This window comes from Cherax quadricarinatus, chromosome 16, assembly GCF_038502225.1.
Source record: "Cherax quadricarinatus isolate ZL_2023a chromosome 16, ASM3850222v1, whole genome shotgun sequence".
Taxonomy (NCBI): Eukaryota; Metazoa; Arthropoda; class Malacostraca; order Decapoda; family Parastacidae; genus Cherax; species Cherax quadricarinatus.
This window is the reverse complement of record NC_091307.1, coordinates 14,417,527-14,439,097: the sequence shown is the minus strand read 5'-3', so window position 1 is coordinate 14,439,097 and position 21,571 is coordinate 14,417,527. Positions and strand designations below refer to the sequence as shown.

Here is a 21,571-nt window from a genome sequence, read left to right as displayed (position 1 = left end):
ATGGGTTCGAACCCTTCATTTGGTGCATTAACCATGTTATAAGTCACAGAACTGGTGGGGCTTGAACACGCCATGAGTTCAAGTCTCACCCGTTCTGTGATTTGCTTGTAATCGTGTTATTCCGATTTCGCGAGCCAGTTAAGCAAGTTACATTTGTAATGAGTTTACAGAATAATGAATTTATGCACAAACTTATGATAACATGGTCTTGGCTCTTTTTATTGATAAATTTAATCAGAAACATCGAGACTTCTTCTCTGAGTAATTTAATAAAACGGAGGCCGTATTTCGGTCCGATTTTGCTCTCGGCATACTTGGATACACTGAGAACATAGGAAGTGGAGGGTTGGTTATGTTGACAACAATTGCAAATGTGATTGGTTATGGTGACCATTGTCTTGTTCGCACCCTCCACAGGACCTTGGTGTCTAGTGCATGACGTATGTGAGGCATTTAACTGGTGCTTAAAGTATGTGAGACATGATACTAGTGATTGACCTATATGAGGTATATGCGAATAACTTAAGGATAGCACGTAATCAAAGCAGGCGTGCACTGGGTGTATTGCGCTTCTTTGTCAATAAGTATGGCCTGGCAGACATGGAGCCTCTTGACTGAATGAAGCCACTTTAAGGCGTTCGACTCACAACCAAAAAGGACCCGGGCTCGATTCCCATCATAGAGATTGAGTTTCATACACCAGGTAATGAAAGCTGCCAGATTATATGTGGATAAGGGAACACTTGAGAAGTGTAGACTGGGGTAACTTGACTAGGGGAGTATCATGAGGGAGACCAGACAGAAGGTGGTGATGGTTGCCATTATGACATTTTCAGAAGCATTGTACAAGCTGCATTTATTCCTAATAAAGAATTTAGATTAAACATCAATGACTAAATGGATAAAACATCGAAAAACTCCTTGGGTGAAAAGAGACATTTACAGAGGTGAGAATCACCTTATTGAACAATACATTCAGTTTAAGAGAGAAGTTAAAATGTGAATAAAGCCGAAAGAGAATGTGAAATTAAGGTTTCGAGAGAATCCAAGACTAGGTAATACTAAGAGTTTCAATCCAGGTATACAGGAATAAATTTAACTCAGGTTAACTTACTGTTAGTGATGTACTGATGTACAAATGAGTACATCACTGTTAGTGATGCACTAATTTGTTAGTAGAATTATAGCTGAGTAGAACAACCCAGGTAACTTTAAATATAAGTTGGACTTGTATATGAGTTTATTTAGGCACATGCACATAAGTACAATTATCATAAAGTAAATTACCTAGGATAACCCAAAAAAATTCAGTGGCTTATTTACATCCGAGTCCTTGATTTGTGGATGGGTGTGAGTTAGACCTGCCCAGTATGAGCTAGTAATCCTCTAGCAGTGTTCCTTTGTCCTTGTGTGAGACTTCAGTATGGTAATGAAGAAATCGTCAAACATAGGATGAATAGTGTGTGGATGGAAGGAGGGTGGGAGGTGTGGATGTGTCTAGTGGTGTGTGTGTGGCAGGGAGGAACGGAGGGAGGAGGCGTGCGTGGTTGCCATAACCATGGCCGTATACGGAGTGTTGCTTACCATCAAGCAGCACACGGGGGATCACCTTACCTCATGCACCACCACTCCTAACACGCACAGATTTCTTGCCTCTTGCGCTCATTCCCCCCTCTCTATCTCTCTCTCTCTTATGCACGCTACTGCCTTATTGTGTCCTCTTTTAAACATGCCTTATTGTTCTGTAAAATAAAATAATGCTGATCTACCAGGCTGCTGGTGTCAGCCGCACCGCAGACCGGCTGATTAGGAACAGACTTAAGGAACTTACCCAATTCGTTCTTTAAGACAGCCAGGAATTTGTTGGTAAGTCTCTTTCGCATAAAGAAAGGGAGTTAGAGTCTTGGCCCTCTTACACTTAAGAAGTTGTCTCAGTATATTCATCGCGGCTCTGCTTTTCATTGGAACCATTTTACGCCGTCTGTTTCCATGTGGAGTGAATTCAACGTATAATTTTGTTACCAATCCCTCCTATAATATTTTGTTAAAGGGTGTTTGAGAGAGAGAGAGAGAGAGAGAGAGAGAGTCCTTTAAGTATAGTCTCTCATCTGCTCAAGCAGAACAAGAGAGAGAGCCCCCCATAAAGTAAGGCAATCATTAAGAGTAATTAGTGTCAAGCCGGTATCCATCCTGAGGGGTTGTGGACGCTAGTCTGCTCTCACTCATCAACATGATTTAGGACAAGTCATTTAACACTAACCACAAAAGCCAGTGTCCGAATATTAATTCTTCTCTTAAGACTGCATGCGAAGAGTTGCCTTTTTTAATGCACCGAAATAGTTGACCCCCAAACAGGTAGGTGTGTACTCACCTAATTGTGGTTGCAGGGGTCGATTCATAGCTCCTGGCCCAACTCTCCACTGGTCGCTAATAGGCGCACACTCCCTGCTCCATGAGCAGGGAGAGTGTACCTCTTCTTAAAGCTATGTATGGATCCTGCAAGATATAGAAGGTATAAGAGAAAGAGACAAAGAGGAGAGGCAGCTAGGTGTTAACTAAAAATTGTCACCGGATGAACATTTAACGAAATTGTGGACAACTCGTAAGCTATACTAGCGAAATGTTAAATAATTTTACAAAATACGTGCGAAGAAATACTAGAAAAAACTGTTAACAAAATACTCTAGTCCAAAATTGTAATCAGCAACTGTTGTGTGGTTCCCACACCTAAAATCTACATGGATATTTTAGAGAAGCTCCTCAGAGCTAAGCTGTATAACCCGGTGGATTTAGTGCTTACTTTTGATTATAATAATCATAAGACCTAAGAATGACAACCTGAGTTAATAAAATAAAAAAAGTTATAATTGTTTAATCTGCTAAAGCAGATAGCGGATGAAACAATTTATCAAGAGTAGTGTTTCAGCGGGTAATTAGCTAATGAGTGTAATCCCATTAGGCGGTGTGATTGAAACTGCCTCCTCCCGCACTGCCATTAGCAGCCATGAACGTCGGTCGTCTCACCCACAACTTAACCTTCCCCTCCACCCACCTCTCTTTTACACCTGAGTTATATTTGGATTGCCCAGTGCATAATTGCTGTTTATGGGTTTTGTCTGCCGTTTAAGGTTTCACAACTGTTTAATGTCGATACCTAGCCATTATGACTTTCCTGTATCTTAATATTGTTTCTTACCGAGTTTTTTTTTTTTTATGAGAGGTGTTGGCGCCTGGGGAAATTTTTCCAGACGCATGTGTGAGCCTCACGGTATGATGACCCCGCTCAGTGGAGCTTCTGGTCAGTTTATCGAGATCTTCCACAGAGTTATCTGTCTGTGGCGTTAAACAGAATATTACTGTTTTTCGAGTACTGCTGAGAAGCGCCACTTGAAAAACAGTGGAACGTTTTTCATTTAAATATCCAAGGTGTCACTTCTGTAAACATTCATTTTCTTTTTAAAACTTTAACAAAGTACCAGTTATTGCCCCCGAAGTAAATGTTATATTTAAGGATTTGTTGGGGTGATACAGGAGTCCAAATGATTGCGTGTAAGTCAGACTTGCTTAGTATGGGTTAAAAAGCCTGCTGCAGTGCTTCTCTAATCTTAACCATTAATTCTCAAATGTTGCTCCGTCTTTCGAAAATTAGGGTACATATATTCAAGAGATATACGAAAAAAAAAAAACAGGGCTTTTGTCCTCTCTAAATAAACTTAGGACATTTACACAGGGTTTAGCGCAGAAGTAATAACAGTAATGAACTTGGTTTAGGAGTTTTGAAGACGTATTATATATATATGCATTGAGAGTTTACTGTAACTTCTGTATTTAGACTTAAAAGTATTCTTGATGCTAGCATACAGGTGAATTACCACCTTAACAACCCACATACAATTGATAGATAATAAAGTATAACCGGCAGTCGAGGGTGGTGATGCTGGCTAACCTAGGCACCTTCACCCTATCCGGCAGGTACAACAACGAGCCTATGTTTGTGAGGAAGCCGCGAACCATCGACGCTGAGGAGGGTGACCTCGTTATCATCGAGTGTGAGGTGGCAGGAGACCCCAAGCCCACCGTAACCTGGCTTCGCGACTGGCTTAAGGTAGGTGGTGCATCCCTCTTATATATATATATATATATATATATATATATATATATATATATATATATATATATATATATATATATATAGGCCAGGACTCGATCCTTCATTACCATTCCCAGCACTCTAAGAACTGAACAAAGTACGCATCCCTCTACCCACTGGACCATCAATTCTTAAACACCAGGAGCCCAGCAGTACTGAGCGTGTTTTCCCTCGTGCAATGACATACGTGGCCGTGCCGAATAGGTAAAACTTGCGATTCCGGCTTAAATAGCAACGCTTTTCTTACTGAATAAGGCAAGCAAAATTTTGTGTATACACTAATTTCACAAAAATCATTCTGAACCTAACGAAAAAATATATTTCGTTGTGTTTGTTTATTATTAAATTATCGTAAACTTGTCTAAAATATATTTAGTTGGAGTAGGCTAAATTAAATTGCGCTTGTTATAATAAGGCTAGGTAAGTTTTCTAAGGTTCTTTGGTACAAAATTATTAATTTTTACATTAACATTAATGAAAAAAAATATATCTTTAAACGTATAAGAGAAAATTTTAGAAAGGACTTAATTTTAAATGAGTTCTTACTCATTGACCAATTTTACCTATTCGGCACGACATATATATTATATATTTGTCGAACAAACAAAACAATAAGTACTGTGAAAGAAGCCAGTATCTTTGGCGCCAGTGACTGCCTTTGGTTTGTTGATACGTGACGTCACGTGGATCCCAGGGGTCAAGTGGTATCACCAGTAATGTGTTAGTCTGATGATCAATATTTGATTTTTCTTGCAAGGTTGACGCCTCTGTTTTATGAATGAATGCACACATATTTTATCAGGGCATATGAATGTACAGTAAACAGTTATAACTCTAACAAGTAAACAGAGATCAAGTAAAGATAGTTTCAGAGGTTTCTTATAATTAGGCATACCACGCTCAGCTCCTGTCGGGAAATGCCTGAGAGAACGCATGGCTCCTGTCAGGGGAGGTGTGAGAATAGGCTCGGTTCCTGTCGTTGGTGGCGTGAGAACACTTTAGTGGTCAGGGGGGAAAAATGACTGCTTGAACGTCAGGTGATGTGTAAACTGAGGCTGGAAGCCTTTTATAGCATAAAATGTTTCCTCAGTCGCTTCATGCACTAGAGTAGGCGGAAGTGGGTCAGGAGGAAGAGAATGAAGGTGGTTGGAGAGAATCAGATGAATTGTGACGTTGGAGTAGAATAAGAAATCTGAAAGTTTAAGATTGTATTCACATATTGCATTAAGTAAACAATTTATTGAATGACATAAAATATGGCTATGCTACTCAAAAGATACACTTATACTCACTGAGTTTCGATAAAGATCCATTTGTGACATGTAATCCTGCCTTTTTGTGGCTACAGTCACAGGATGAACTGCGGGAGCAAATTGAAGTAGCTTTGTAGGCTGCACAAATTAAAGGGGATGAGAGATTTAATGAGGATAAGGTAGGAGAGGAGAGGTGGGATTTTGGGAAAGGGAGCAGCGTACAAAGTTAAGGCGCGTTTTTTCTAGCTATATTTAATTTTTATAAAATTACACTTTGTAGATCGTAGGAGGCGACGAAGATCTTTATCAATGTGGCACAGTGACCGTTAAGGTAACCGATAACATCAATCCCCCGGTTATGTACGCCATTGTTCATCGTGTGATCGCTCAGTGGATTCACGCCTTACAAGGATTTATGTTCGGGTATAAGACTATAGGCAAAAAAATTGTTTAAGAACGAGTCCTTATATTCAGACAGTGTTGTTAATCGTCATTTTGAGGACTTATTTCATATTGAATTATGGCAAAATAATTATATGAATTTTTATTTTTATTGAGACAAGTTTTAACAAGTGCTTCCTGACGCGGGTCTTTGATGATGACCCGCGTTGGAGCTTTTGGTCATCTGACCGAGGCCTTCCGCTGACTTACCGGTCCACCCCTTTAAAAATTATGGTCTTAGTTATAACCATTTAGTTTTTTCTCGTCACCTTAAATGTTTTTGTCTTAAAGTTAATACTTGTGTTTAAAAGAACACATTAACAGTGAGTTACACGATTTTCTAACGAGTAAGAGCAAGTGCAGTGGGAAGCGTTCGACGGCATCAGGCGATCACTGTACCAACACACTCCTGGAGCATCGTTACCCATCTGTACCCGTCATGTATGCCTGTTATTATAGCGTGTACAGACGCGGCTTCTTGTGAGCACGAGCTTGCTGTGTATTGGATAAAATTTATATAACCTTATATTGTTATAAAGTAATGATTTCTTGTACGGAGGAACATTTTACGATAGATAGATTTTTTTATGATTTTTTCCGCCAAAGTAGCTAGTTTGTTGTGCTCTCCATAACCAGCCTATCGACTGTAGCAGACGAGCAACTCGGTACACATAACCCTCAGTACTAGGTCCTATGAGAATTAATACGAGTACATTTGCTTCATATTTTTTTCGGATAGCGATGTGTGTGGAACTTATCAAGAGGGTTAAGGGAAATATTATCCATCGCATTCCATCACTCGTACAGTTTATGGCATGAAAGGCATCAGAGCTGCTGTTAAGAATCTTTTTCTGCCAGCAGCGCCTCAACAGTATCATGTTCAAGGCTACTCACACTCTTCACTGGTTTCTCAAGAATGTGAATCTTAGCTTTCTTGCATATCAGGAGTTGTGCTTTCATTGGGTACCATCAGTGTATTGCTTTGTGACACCTAATGTTTAACTTATACTTATTCTCGTGCTATTTAAAGTTTGTTTCCGCACATTCGTTTCGACGGTGATGGTGTTTTGAATTTTTAAAACAAAATTGGGTGTACCAGTTGTTATCACTAAACCAAAATGGCAACAGCAACGTCACATGGTATCTTTGAACTCACTGTTAAGAACAGTAACAAAAACATGATATATTACTTGATTATCTCAAATGCCCACTCAAATCACCCGTCAATCACGGCCTCACATTAACAGTCCAGATTAAGACCAAACATTTCTGTACAAGACTGCACGAGACTAAAATAGCACAGATTTGAGCGGTTCCTCAGATTTCAGTTCAGACACAGACGCAAGCGCCTGTTCACAGATGTATTTTAAGAATAAATAAACCAAATAAGAGGCTGTATGTGTTAGTATTAACCCACCAAAGCTGTATCACGGTTTAAACATTCTTCGTGAAAATTAGATAAGTAGTAGTGTGTAAATTCGACTTGAGTAATATCTTCGTAACCTAACCACCTCCCTCTTCTCCGAAATAAAAAAAAAAATTGACCCTTGAGAGCCTAAGGCCTTGGCGGTTGCTACTACTAATCTCATGCTATTTATACGAAAGCTTTGCCATTCTTTATAAATGAGGATGCTATGTCTATGTTGACTGCTACACAGGCTATCAGGTTATATCTACCTTGACTGCTACACAGGCTATATCTACCTTGACTGCTACACAGGCTACCACTTCATTATATTTGCATTAACTATGTTACAAAAGATGCCTACCGACTGTACCTAACGCGTCAGTCTGGAGTTTTAAGACTGATCACGTGTTTTAACCCTCCCGTGGTATGGTTTATACCTCAAAAGTTATCAGACGCTTCCAGTTTACAAAAAATTTCGGATTTAAAGGTAGTTTCTTCTGGGGTTATAGCTGGCCTAATTTTTTGTTGTCCTGATCACCACGGTTGTGTTGTATATTAATATGGAAAATCTCCTTACATTTTTTCACTGATCGAGAAAATGAGAGCATGTTTTTCTTAACGTTTCTGGTGTATCCTATGATTATAGTAGAGTAGCCTAACCTGACTTTACGAAATCAGGTGATTCCTTAAACTCACAGGCCAGTGCGTTAACCACTCAGCCAGGAAGACTCACTTGCCGTGGGTTCAAGCCCTACCTGCTCCGTGATTTCTTTGCAATCGTGTTATTACGATTTCGTGAGTCATGCTGACCTAACCATTCTGATGATTTTAGGATACTAAGATTGCAACCGAGTGTGCTGATTGTGCTCTGTATCCCCACTAAGCAAAAACTGAAATTTAGCTCTGACAACACTAGGACATTTGATATACGTTTCGCTTAATGAGAGGTTTGCCAATACAATATACAAACTGAGAAAATACTGCTATTATGCATGGAAGTTTGTAGGGATAACCTCGGCAACGCCTGCGTCGTACACCTAAATTCCCATGGACACCTCAAGAAGTGGGATTAAGCCAGATTGGTCATTAAAAAAATGTATGAAGCCAACATTGATTGCCGTATCTTGGCTAAATATTACCCCTTCAGAGCACGGTAGTCAGGTGACCTAATTAAATTCACTTCTCTACTGGTTATGTACCAACCACAGGCTCTTCACCTGACTGTGGTATCGCCTATACATGCTAAGTTTTTCTCAGTCCTTATTGAATTGACGAAACTCCTATGAACAAAGCATTTTCATAATAAATGTCCTAGTGCTGCACTTGTCTTATTACATACTGGTTGGTATTGGTATTTGATACCATCTTTGACCAGTCACATCACAATTGAGCCTGAGTCAGTAACGGTGGCATGTAGTAGTACTTCAAAAGCGGCGAGTCACTTTATGGCCCTGGATTACAGAAGCGGCAGAAAGGGTGAAATTTTCTAACAGTTACCTAGTTATTACGATACTAAACGCAGCTTTGGTAGCCTCGGCTACGGAATTTCCGACCAGGGGTCGATTTCATAGATATTAACTGGTATTGCTGAATATTGTTCTCATGGACATTATTTCTTTCGGAAATGAAATTATGGTGGAAAAATTTATGAGTGTTATATATGTAACTTCGCTGTCATGAATCCAGCTGTCTTGTCTACTTCTCAGGTTGCCGTAAGTTCAGGCATCTTCCGTATTTCCAGGACGCTATTCTTCCCTCATTCCATTCTCTTCGCTACCATTTTCAGGCTGAAAACAAAAAGGTAGATTTTTTCCGGCTTCTGTAGTCTTATCATTCAGTTTATTTCACTGCTCTGAAATTCCTCTATTTTTCCAAATACGTAGATTTTTCTTTTAACACCTGTGTGTAGCAACGCTCTTCACACTGAGCTCCACCTCTTTTGCCACGCCTTTATACATCGAGTAAATGATGATGCTTTCTACTGCCCTTTTGGGTACTTGTTATATTTATTGTACTTTTTACTTCATGTATTGAGCTGATCTCCACTACATCTCATTGTAGTGCATTCTGTTTGTGCAATATCCTCGCATTTTAATGAATTCTTTAAGTTCCTTTGGCTAATTGGAACTTCTAGCTTTCAGTTAATTCCCTCCTAGTTCTGTTTGCTCGATCAACTTTGTACATATCTCCGAATATCTTGTAAGTTATGTTTCCTCTGATTCACCGGTCTTCTAATAATGTCAGATCTAAATCTTTTTGATCCATCTACATATCTCAGATTTCGTACTGTTGGAATCAACCTTGTGGCAAACTTCTGAACTCTGTCAAGTTTTTATATTCTTAACGAGATGTGGGTTATATCTTTCCAAGGTGGCGGCGCATATTCCAGGACTGGTCTTACGTATGCAATGTACAGTGATCTGAATGCCTCATTGTTTAGAATCCTGAAGGATATTTTTTATATTTACCGTCTCTGTATATGACGCCCATGTTATTCTGTGTGTGCTGCTGCCCAAAAGTTTTTTGTATGTATGTATGTGGTTACCTATTTGTAATTATTTGAGTTCTCAGGAGTCACTGTGTGAGTGTAATTACTGTATCTGGCAAAGATTGTGAGTAATGAGATCTAATGGTCCTCTTAATTCGTGATTTAAGTGATTTGCCTATCAGTATATTACCTCTAATGTTGTGAACTGTGTAAAAGTCATTTATCTAACTTAGTTCGTAACTATAATGGAAATATGACTGTTAGTCCATGTATATATTAGTGTCTGTCTCCCGTTGAGCTCCAGGCTCAGTTTTTTTGCTTCAATACTACTACTACTACTAATAATAATAATAATAATAACAATAATAATAGCCATAATGATATACTGTCTTGGCTTACCGCTTCCTATATAATAATGTCTAACAGTGGAAATAAATGGTATCAAATACCGACACAGTGGAAATATAAACACATATGCAGTATAATGTGATCCTTTATTGACAACGTTTCACCCACACAGTGGGCTTTTTCAAGTCACACACAGATCTACCTGGGGTGGAAGGTACGGGAGTATTTATAGTCATATATAGTCATATGACTATAAATACTCCCGTACCTTCCACCCCAGGTAGATCTGTGTGTGACTTGAAAAAGCCCACTGTGTGGGTGAAACGTTGTCAATAAAGGATCACATTATACTGCATATGTGTTTATATTTCCAATGTCTAACAGTAATATAATATCTTTCTCTTTAGTCATTTAAATGGTGTCCGTTCAATTTTCCCGTTGTAAGGCAGCTTCAATTTTAATTTAAAGTTCTAACTGTCTCCTCGTCATGACATTCAAACTTCTACTCCTAAACAAATATTTTATTTCTTTTACAATACTCTGTTTATAATTATCAGTATTTGAAAAAAGAGAAATAGACACACACACACACACACACACACACACCTGTGACAAGCGGGGTTCCACAGGGGTCAGTCCTAGGACCTGTGCTGTTTTGGTATATGTGAATGACGTAACGGAAAGGACAGACTCAGAAGTTTCCTTGTTTGCAAATGATGTGAAGTTAATGAGGAGAATTAAATCGGTCGAGGATCAGGCAGCACTACAAAGAGACCTGGACAGGCTACAAGCCTGGTCCAGGAACTGGGTCCTAGAATTTAACCCTGCCAAATGCAAAGTCATGAAGATCGGGGAAGGGCAAAGAAGACCGCAGACAGAGTATAGTCTAGGTGGCCAAAAACTGCAAACCTCACCGTAGGAAAAAGATCTTGGGGTGAGTATAATACCGAGCACATCTGAGGTTCACATCAATCAGATAACTGCTGCAGCATACGGGCGTCTGGCAAACCTAAGGATAGCGTTCCGATACCTCAGTAAGGAATCGTTCAAGACTGTACACCATATAGGTCAGGCCCATACTGGAGTATGCAGCACCAGTTTGGAATCCACACCTGGTCAAGCACGTCAAGAAATTAGAGGAAGACTAGTCCCAGAGCTAAGGGGATTGTCCTACGAAGAAAGGTTAAGGGAAACTGGCCTGACGACACTGGAGGACAGGAGGGTCAGGGGAGACATGATAACGACATATAAAACACTGCGCGGAATAGACAAGGTGGACAAAGACAGGATGTTCCAGAGATGGGACACAGAAACAAGGGGGCACAGTTAGAAGTTGAAGACTCAGGCGAGTCAAAGGGATGTTAGGAAGTATTTTTTCAGTCATAGAGTTGTCCGAAAATGGAATAGTCTGGAGTGATGTAGTGGAGGCAGGTACAGTACATAGCTTTAAGAAAAGGTATGATAAAGCTCATGGAGCAGGGAGAGTGGACCTAGGAGCGACCAGTGAAAAGGCGGGATCAGGAGCTATGAATCGACCCCTGCAACCACAATTAGGTGAGTACACACACACACACACACACACACACACACACACACACACACACACACACACACACACACACACACACACACACACACACACACACACACACACACAGAGTAACAGAATGAACCTTACAGGTTTTGATACTGAGCAGAGTTATACCTTTATATAAAGCTCAGATAGGGCCAGGTTCGCATTCCTTGTTTAATTTTTTGTGCTATTGGTATATAGCAGAGGATGTACGAGTATGTATGTGTTGCACTGATCACACATTCTGCCTTGACCACATTCTCAAATCATCACACAGTCGACTCTCACTTGCACTCTCGAATTCCATTAGTTGTTTCCGAAAGAGAAACCTGGGAGGAAGGGGAGGAGGTTGTTGTTGATTATAGCGGGTGTGTGAGCGTGGACACAAGGCGGGTGTTGTGTGAGACTACATGCAGGAATGTTGGCCTCAGTTGAAGTTCACAAAGAGAGTATTCACTACCACACCTCTGGCCGCCACCACTATCATGTTATTAACCTCAATTGGGACACACAAGTAGATCACTCACTATCCAGCACCCTCATCATATTAAATTAACCTCAGCTGAGACACACAAGTAAATCATTCATTGTTCAGCTCCACCATCATGTTAACCTCAGCTGGGACACAAATAGGTCAATCACTACCCACCACTCAGTGCTTACAGAGCTCCATCACCGTCACCTCAGACACACTAATATTAAACTGTTTTCAGCGCTAATAAAAGCTCACTCGTAGTTTAGTATTTGAGCAAATCTCCTATCTTCCTCTCTACACTTAAAACTAAATAGATCCCAAAGAGTTAGTTGGTTACTTTGGGTCGTATCCTAGGCAAGTGACTGCCAGGACTGCAAGGACAAGAAGCCACTGTTTGGCTTTGAAAAAAATAGACAAATTCATTATAATGCGACCCTTTATGAACAACTTTTCTCCCACACTCGTCTCTGTCAGTCAAGGATCACATTATACTGCATATGTCTCTCTCTTTTTTTTCCATCGTGTTGGTATTTTATATTCTCTCCAGTGCTTGTCTTCTTGGGTTGTGTAGCTGGTTGGTGGTCAGTAACCATCCAGGGAGGCACTACCCTCCTGTTATATGAGTGTGAAACTTAAGTTTGGTAAATGTTTTACAAGCTGGCAGAATTGCTGGTCATTTCTTCGTTTCCTGATGTACAGTGAGAGAGCAGGTATGCCTTTGCATATTTGCTCTCTTACTGTGTGATTCTTGGTAGTATTTTTTCCTGTATTTCTTTTTCACTCTAATCGGTCTAGCTTGAGACCGAATTTCGGGGAACCATTAACAGATAACAGATTACCCTGGATAATCTGTTATCTGTTAATAATCTGTTAATAACCCGAGAAAAACCATTTTCAACCAGGTATATTTTCTCCTAGTCGAATTTCACTTGGGGGGCATGAGTTCAGACCGTATATATAGCCATCGCAGTGCTGTAAATTACACGCCAGTGATGATGAAAACACAGGTTCATAGTTACCTTAATACGAGCGAGAGCATTTATATTATGTATCAGAGAGAGGCGTTTCAACTCCACTCAAGAGGTGTAATCATCGGCCGTTTTAGAAAGTGGAGTCTTCAACGTAAAGGGAAGACATCGTGAGAAACAAGTTATTACGTCTACATAGATAGACGTTAAAGCTGTCATCATCAGTGAATTAGTATGTCTACCAATCATTTCAAGGCTATCACTTTTACCTTCACATTACCTACTTTACTTAGTCTAAGAGACCTCGTATAAAATCTCGCTCTCTCAATACTAATAATATTCACGAATGGGGTTAGAAAATAGGAAATTATTAGTATCTTAATGTGTGCATTTATACTGAGAGGAAAGCTAAGTGTAAAAATATAAATAAACACGCATGCGGATGCTGCATAAGACGGTATTAAGGACGGTACTGAGGACGAACTTTTGTGTTATAAAGAAGCATGGCAAAATTCAGCACTTCATAGCTCGTGACGCAAGTGTGAGCTACCTCAGCACATCATGTATGGCTTGAGGGTAGGTGTGTGTGTTGCCGGCTTGACTTATCTGAAGTGTTCCTGGAGGGTGGTCAGGGGGTCAACGCCCCCAGCAGCCCAGTCCTCGACCAGGCCTCCCGGCGGATCAGGGTCTGGTCAACCAGGCTGTTACTACTAGCCGCACGTAATACAACGTACGACCCACAGCCCGGCTGATCGGGCACTGAGTTTAGGTCTCTGTCCAGTTCCTTCTTGAAGACAGCCATGGGTCTGTTGGTAATTCCCCTTATGCATGATGAGAAGCTCTTAAACAAAACAATCCTGGGCTCCGGACACAGTATTTTCTCTTTGGCACCCCTGCTTTTCATTGGGTGTAGGTTGCAATGTGTGTGCCGTGTTTTTTTGGTTTCGTGGGGAGTGATTTCTGTACGTAGATTTGGGATCGGTCCCTTTGGGATTTTCAGATATAATTTGTGATGTATCTTTCTCGTCTACATTTTAGGTAGTGCAAGTCAAGAGACTTCCAAAGTTCTCAGTAATTCAGGTGCTTGACTGACTAATATGTGCAGTGAAGGGTTTTTGTACATTCTCTAGATCAACAATTTCACCTGCCTTGAATGGGGCTGTTAGTGTACAGCAGTATTCCAGCCTAGACAGAACAAGTGACGTTGACTATTATTATTATTATTATTATTATTATTATTATTATTATTATTATTATTATATTCATGGGGAGGCGCCAAACCCATAGGGTTCATACAGCACCAGGGGGAATGGGAAGTAATTAGGTTTGATCCAAGAGAACCATAGCTCCAGCTCCAGTTCCTTGAATTAAGACGCCCCTTCATGCTGGGTTAGGCTTCCGTTACAAGGCTGCCATGCGAGGCTTCAAGCATGCATTATCTTGCGCAGCTCTGTATAAACTTGTGGTCCTGGTGCCACGAATATACCCACAACCATTTGTGGAGGAACCATTGTAACAGACAGTATGTCAGTACAGATGTTTGCTTTAATTAACATTTGCGGAACCATTGTAACAGTAGGTGGACACATGTTATCCTTAACATCTGTGGACATGGGCGCACAGGATTCAAGTCAGTTCAGTTACAGTCCGAAACAATGCAAAGCTTTACAACCTGTTGGGGTTTGGGCTCACTTTGTGATCATAATAATCTTGAACCACGTGAAGCACATTTTTCACCTTTGTCAACGGAAGCCCTTTTACGGTCGCTTTTTGAGGATGTTGATGCCAAGTATGTGCATAACGCAGTGAAGGTATTCGGAGGTGATTATTGAAACCTGTGCATAATCTTAACGCCGACGACATACAGTGTACTAGACCAAGATATACTTGGATGTATGTATGTGCATGCTTGGTTCATTAGGTTCAAAGTCTATTGTCTATACACGTCATTCAAATTGCGCATCACCTGTACATCAACAGGTATCAACGTATATATATATTGATATATACACCCCTCTGTATATATACTTATTCTGTTGGTGTTTACACACAGGCGATGTGTACTCTTCAGAATATATAAAAGTGTATGCCTATAATAAATTATATGCATAATACAGTTAATGTAAAAAAAATATCTAAAATCATTTGTATAATAAACTTATTTAGATTATGCTGAGGCAGTCTTTATATAATTGAATGTAAATTTGACGGATACAAGCATTTACTGAATTTAGATAGCTAATTAAATTGTGAAGGTGAGCAGTGCATGTTGTATCCAAGACTTGCTGGTAGGACACGCACTAGGGAGCTTGTTAGCCAGGAGGCTCCCATATATGTATGCCCCGTGATGCTGGGATGAGGAGGGATGGGCAGGAGCAGGTAGTACGCTCAATGTGGAGTTTGACTGCAGTTGTTCCTGTCAGTTGTCCTGTGTAACGCGATCCTCTCCTGCCAGTTCGTAAAGAATTTCCGTGTTTCTTCTGTGCTCAGGTTAGTCTAGGAGGTGTCGCTGGAATGTTCTTGGCTGGTTAATTGGGTGTAAAGCTCGTCAATAACTCAGAGCTATGAAGGCTGCGTGCAAGCTGTTCACCACCAATCAAGAATACTTTAATCTCTAAATTAGGGATTAAAGTAAATGCTCAGCGTGTTTACTCTGTGAGATACACACCAATACACACCTTTCAGTATATATATATATATATATATATATATATATATATATATATATATATATATATATATATATATATATATATATATATATATGTCGTGCTGAATAGGTAAAATTTGCAATTTCTGCTTAAATAGCAACGCTCATCTTGCCGAATAAGGCAAGCGAAAATTTGTGTATGCAATAATTTCGCAAAAATCATAATGAACCTAACGAAAAAAATGTATTTCATTGTGTTTGTTTATTACTAAATTATTGTAAACGTATCTAACATATATTTAATTGGATTAGGCTAAATTAAATTCGCTTGTTATAATAAGGTTAGGTAAGTTTTCTAAGGTTCTTTTGGTACAAAATTATTAATTTTTACAATAACATAAATGAAAAAAAATATATATCTTTAAAAGTATAAGAGAAAATTTTAGAAAGGACTTAATTTTAAATGAATTCTTGCTAAATGACCAATTTTACCTATTCGGCACGATATATATATATATATATATATATATATATATATATATATATATATATATATATATATTGTGCAGTGGTGAGGACTACCTCCACATGCTGTAATAGAATTTTTTTTTATATTTTCTTGTGCTTGAGGAAAGAGTCCGTAACAAGAGTATTTAAAATAAAGCAACTTTAGATATCAAAGCCTCGGTTCTCGAACCTCAGGTTCGCGACAGATTCGAAGAAACTGAGTGATACTTTTTTTCGAATATTTTTGCTTAATATTATGCTACGAACCTTCGGTGATTTGCTGGGTGTTAAGTAGAGACTGGTATAAGTTCACTGAATTGAGCCTGAATGCCTTATATTCCCCCTTCCCCACAGGCGATGTATAATACCTACGGGTTTGCCGCTCCCCCACGATAATAATAATTACGACATTTATTAGTGGAAACATTTCGCCACGAGTGGCTTTTTCAGTTTCTTTTCATGCTCTGAACTGTCTTTTTTCCACATCTTGTCGGTTTCACCATGCCATTTACATCCAGCCTTTTCTAGGTACCTTCCCACACCTCAACACTTGCTAGGTACACACCCACACCTCAACACCCTCTACTAGGTACACAGCCACATCTCAACACCCTCTACTAGGTACTCAGCCACATCTCAACACCTTCTACTGGGTACCTTAATACACACTTCTAGCTTCATCCCTGATTCTAACCCCATTTCAGCTGTTTAGTTCCCGGCAATGTCCTTAGATCTACCAGCCTTTATCCCTCATGTTCCTAAACTCACATATCTACATCTCTCTCACCCTTCTCGACTCAGTCTCTTCAAGGGATATAGGAATGTGCCTTGTTGGTAAAAAAAATCTCACGATCCACTGAATTGAAGATACTCTCCATTTATCTAGATCAATCCTAGTTAATTTCAATTCCTCAGGCACTGTATGACTCCTACTTGTTTAGCGCTTTCCCTTAAATATAATGATAGACCCAAACCTCTAGAACCCATTATACTCTACTCCGTTTACACTTTTGCTTCTCTCACACTCATGCAGACCCCCACAGCCCTACTGTCCCCACACTCTCCTTTGCTCCCCCCACACGTCTAGAGCGAAAGCTTGGTATGACTATATATCACTGTTAAGATGTGGGTGTTGCATTACCCAGCAGGTAAGGCACCGCACCAACACTCTTATCTTACAACCCTCGTCACTGCCACACCATACTAGTATCCTTAGCCAAGTGTAAGTGTATCTCCCCTCTTCAAATGTAAGTGTGGCTGAGTTAACAACTTATTATTTTTATGGAAAATAATGACCTAAACTGTCCAAGTCATCATGGATTTAGAGCAGGAATATCATGCTTCTCACAACTGTTAGATCATTATCAACAAAATTATTGAAGCTTTTAGTCGAAAACTAAAACGTCCATGAGGTCTACACGATTTTTGTAATAACATTTGACAAATGTAACTATGGAGTGCTAACAAATGCAACGAGGTAATGAGTATGACAGAAAAAGTTTGGAAATGAATATACAGGTATCTAACAAAGAGAACACAAAGAGTGGTAGGAAAAAAAAAAGGCGAATCCCAGCAAAATAGAATGTTCACAGCCTCAAGGTACCTTGGTACCTTTATTATTTCTCATTTTCATGACCAACATAAATAAAAGTGGTGGCCACTTCTTCGCATCATCTGCCCGAAATACCTCGGCGGGATAATGGTTTTCTTTGCTCCAATCATATTATGATATGTAAATACACATTGTAACCCTTAGCAAAGAAATAAATATTTTATTTTGCGGAGAATACCAGAATAAGTATTTGAGCATTAACAATAATGTAAATATATACTGAGTGGTGATCTAGACACTGGTGAGGTGCTGCCATCTTTTACATCAACACCTTCACACTGCGGAACTTCTCACTCGGTTATTCTCTTAAGAATATTGCTTCATGCTCCTGACATTGGCTCACACTAGGACTAGGTTGTTATCTACTTCTTTGCTATGAATATTTTTATGATTTCAAGCATGGATAGTAAGTCACTCGTGGCTCACCGTTAGCGCCTTCGGTTTGCAATTGAAGGACCCGTGTTCAATACAAGGCGGGTCAAGACAAGTGTGTTTTCATCCCTGTCCACACAGCAGTAAATAGGTGCCCGGCTGGTATTTGTTGACAATTACAGGTAGCACTGTAAGGGATGGTAACGCATGTCTTAGAGCTGCGTTTTGAAATGAGCTGCAGTTAGCTAACATCTAGCTTGTAAATTCAATTAAATTATGTAACATGGCAGGTTTCGTAGAGAATAATGTACCAAGTTAAAATCAAGAACCTTGTTACATACACCATATTAATCTACTGTTGTCACACAGAAGGCTTGTTCCTGAGCAACCTGGATCATCTGGAAGTTGATTCAGTGTTGTATGTGTTCTTAAAATGAGTGTTACCCTGCATTGTGTACACTAAAGATTTAACTTCAGTCAGCCCAAGTGAATTAACTGCCACTAATACTACTACTAGTAGTACTATACTTAAAGCTGTTTTATTACTAATACTACTGTTTTTACTACTAGTTATGTTACTGTTGTTTCTAGCACTGCAGCTAATACTTCTGTTATGGCAATGTTTACTGTTACTGCTTTTACTGCTGTTGCTATCGCCACCACCATCACTACCTAGTTAGTCGAGCACCATTGCTCTTAACTAGCTAGTTAGTATAATGGCTGTGAAGTCGTCTACATAATGGCGCTGATGTGATTATTATAATGGCTCCTAACCAGTCATTAGGAGCGTAGGAACCTGATCACTGGGTTACCCCAGGCGACCTAGTCTGTTGCCCCTCTAGTTTCAGGTTACCTCATTTAAACATGTTCAAATTGCAAGATACCCTCCTGGTTCATTGCAGGATGTTCTTCTGGTTCATTGCAAAATGCCCTCCTGGTTCATTGCATGGAACCCTCCCTCCATTCGCTTGATCCTTCTGATGTATGTAAGTTGTGACGGCTATGTTAATTGAATTGTTCTTGTGTGTTCCTATGTGAGTTGTTTTTGTGTTCATATGTGAGTTACTTTTGTGTTCTTTTGTGAGTTCTTGTGTTATGTGAGTTGTTCTTGTGTGTTATGTGAGATTTTATTGTTTTTGCTCTTATGTTGTGAGTTGTGTGTTGTTCTTATATGATGGTCTTTGAGTGTGTGTTGTTCTTATATGATGGTCTTTGAGTGTGTGTTGTTCTTATATGATGGTCTTTGAGTGTGTGTTGTTCTTATATGATGGTCTTTGAGTGTGTGTTGTTCTTATATGATGGTCTTTGAGTGTGTGTTGTTCTTATATGATGGTCTTTGATGTGTGTTGTTCTTATATGATGGTCTTTGAGTGTGTGTTGTTCTTATATGATGGTCTTTGAGTGTGTGTTGTTCTTATATGATGGTCTTTGAGTGTGTGTTGTTCTTATATGATGGTCTTTGAGTGTGTGTTGTTCTTATATGATGGTCTTTGAGTGTGTTGATGGTCTTATATGATGGTCTTTGAGTGTGTTGATGGTCTTATATGATGGTCTTTGAGTGTGTTGATGGTCTTATATGATGGTCTTTGAGTGTGTTGATGGTCTTATATGATGGTCTTTGAGTGTGTTGATGGTCTTATATGATGGTCTTTGAGTGTGTTGATGGTCTTATATGATGGTCTTTGAGTGTGTTGATGGTCTTATATGATGGTCTTTGAGTGTGTTGATGGTCTTATATGATGGTCTTTGAGTGTGTTGATGGTCTTACTTTGATGATGGTCTTATATGATGGTCTTTGAGTGTGGTGATGGTCTTATATGTGTTGATGGTCTTATATGATGGTCTTTGAGTGTGTTGATGGTCTTATATGATGGTCTTTGAGTGTGTTGATGGTCTTATATGATGGTCTTTGAGTGTGTTGATGGTCTTATATGATGGTCTTTGAGTGTGTTGATGGTCTTATATGATGGTCTTTGAGTGTGTTGATGGTCTTATATGATGGTCTTTGAGTGTGTTGATGGTCTCGTCTGGTCATCTATATGAACAATTTCTACATACTCTACAAATTATTTAGGCTAGTATAAATTTAGGTTTCGTTTAGGTTAGGTTAGTTAGGTTAAACTAGGTTAGGTTCAGCTAGATTGTCGTCTTTAAGCAAATTATAACCAATTATAACATGTTAATAAGTGCAGTAATGCATCAAGGTGATGGAAATTTGAGAAACATGAATATAAAACGGAGACCCACTGAACTTAGGTTGAAATAGTTTAATGATTACATTTTATTCCGGTGTCAAGAAGTAATTTTTAAAAGGGGAGGGGGGGGGAACCGGTAAGCCAACGGAAGGCCTCGGTCAGATGACCAAAAGCTCCAGTGGCGGGTCAACATATGATTAACACCTGCGTCAGGAAACGCTTGTCCTGTTTCATGACGAGTCTTACCTAGCCTCATCCAATGTCAGTCATATTCACTCAGTGGTCACTTTATTAGGTACACCTGTATACCTCTTCGTTAATGCAAATATCTAATTGGTCAACCATGTGGAAGCACCTCAGTGCCTAAAAGCATGCAGACATGGTCAAGAGGTTCATTTGTTGTTTAGACCAAACATCAGAATGGGAAAGAAATGTGATGAAAATGACTTTGACCGGGATTTTCACGCACAACAGCCTCTAGAATTTATAGAGAGTGGTGTGAAAAATACAAAACATCCAGAGAGATAGAGAGAGAGAGGCAGTTATGTGGGCGAAAACGCCTTGACTATGAGATAAGTCAGAGGAAAATGACCAGACTGGTTCAAACTGTCAGGAAGGTGACAGTAACTCAAATAAGCACACGTTACAACAACATTGGTATGCAGAAAAGTATTTCTGAATGCACAACACATCAAACCTTGAAGTGGAAGGGATACAACAGCAGAAGACCACATCAGGTTTCACTCCTGTCAGCTAAGAACAGGAAACTGAAACTACAGTGGGCACTGGCTCACCAAAACTGGACAGTCGAAGATTGGTAAAACATCGCCTGGCCTGACGAATCTCGATTTCTGCTGAGACATGCATATGGCAGGGCCAGAATTTGGCGTTCACCTTTGAGATATGGTAGAAAGGGAAATTTGCAGCATGAATGTGCAGCCGATAAATCTTCAGCAACTGTGTGACTCTATCATGTCAACATGGACCAGGATCTCTAAGGATCTCTAACGAAGAATTCAAGCTGTTCTTGGGGCAAAAGGAGGCCCTACCCAGGACAAGAACTGTGTACCTAATAAAGTGGCCACAATATATTTGACGTTCTTAATTAACTAAAGTGACGCACTGATATTG

General features: G+C 39.6%; 1 protein-coding gene across 15 annotated transcripts in view; it reads left to right on the top strand.

The window, feature by feature from the left end:
* LOC128688939 (titin homolog) overlaps positions 1 to 21,571 on the top strand; it is a 748,574-nt gene that overhangs the window by 269,268 nt on the left and 457,735 nt on the right. For all 15 annotated transcript variants that reach the window (XM_070085630.1, XM_070085629.1, XM_070085628.1 and 12 more), the window contains one exon: positions 3,973 to 4,105. In XM_070085630.1, the coding sequence (XP_069941731.1) occupies positions 3,973 to 4,105 (133 nt within the window). The remainder of the gene's footprint in view (positions 1 to 3,972; positions 4,106 to 21,571) is intronic.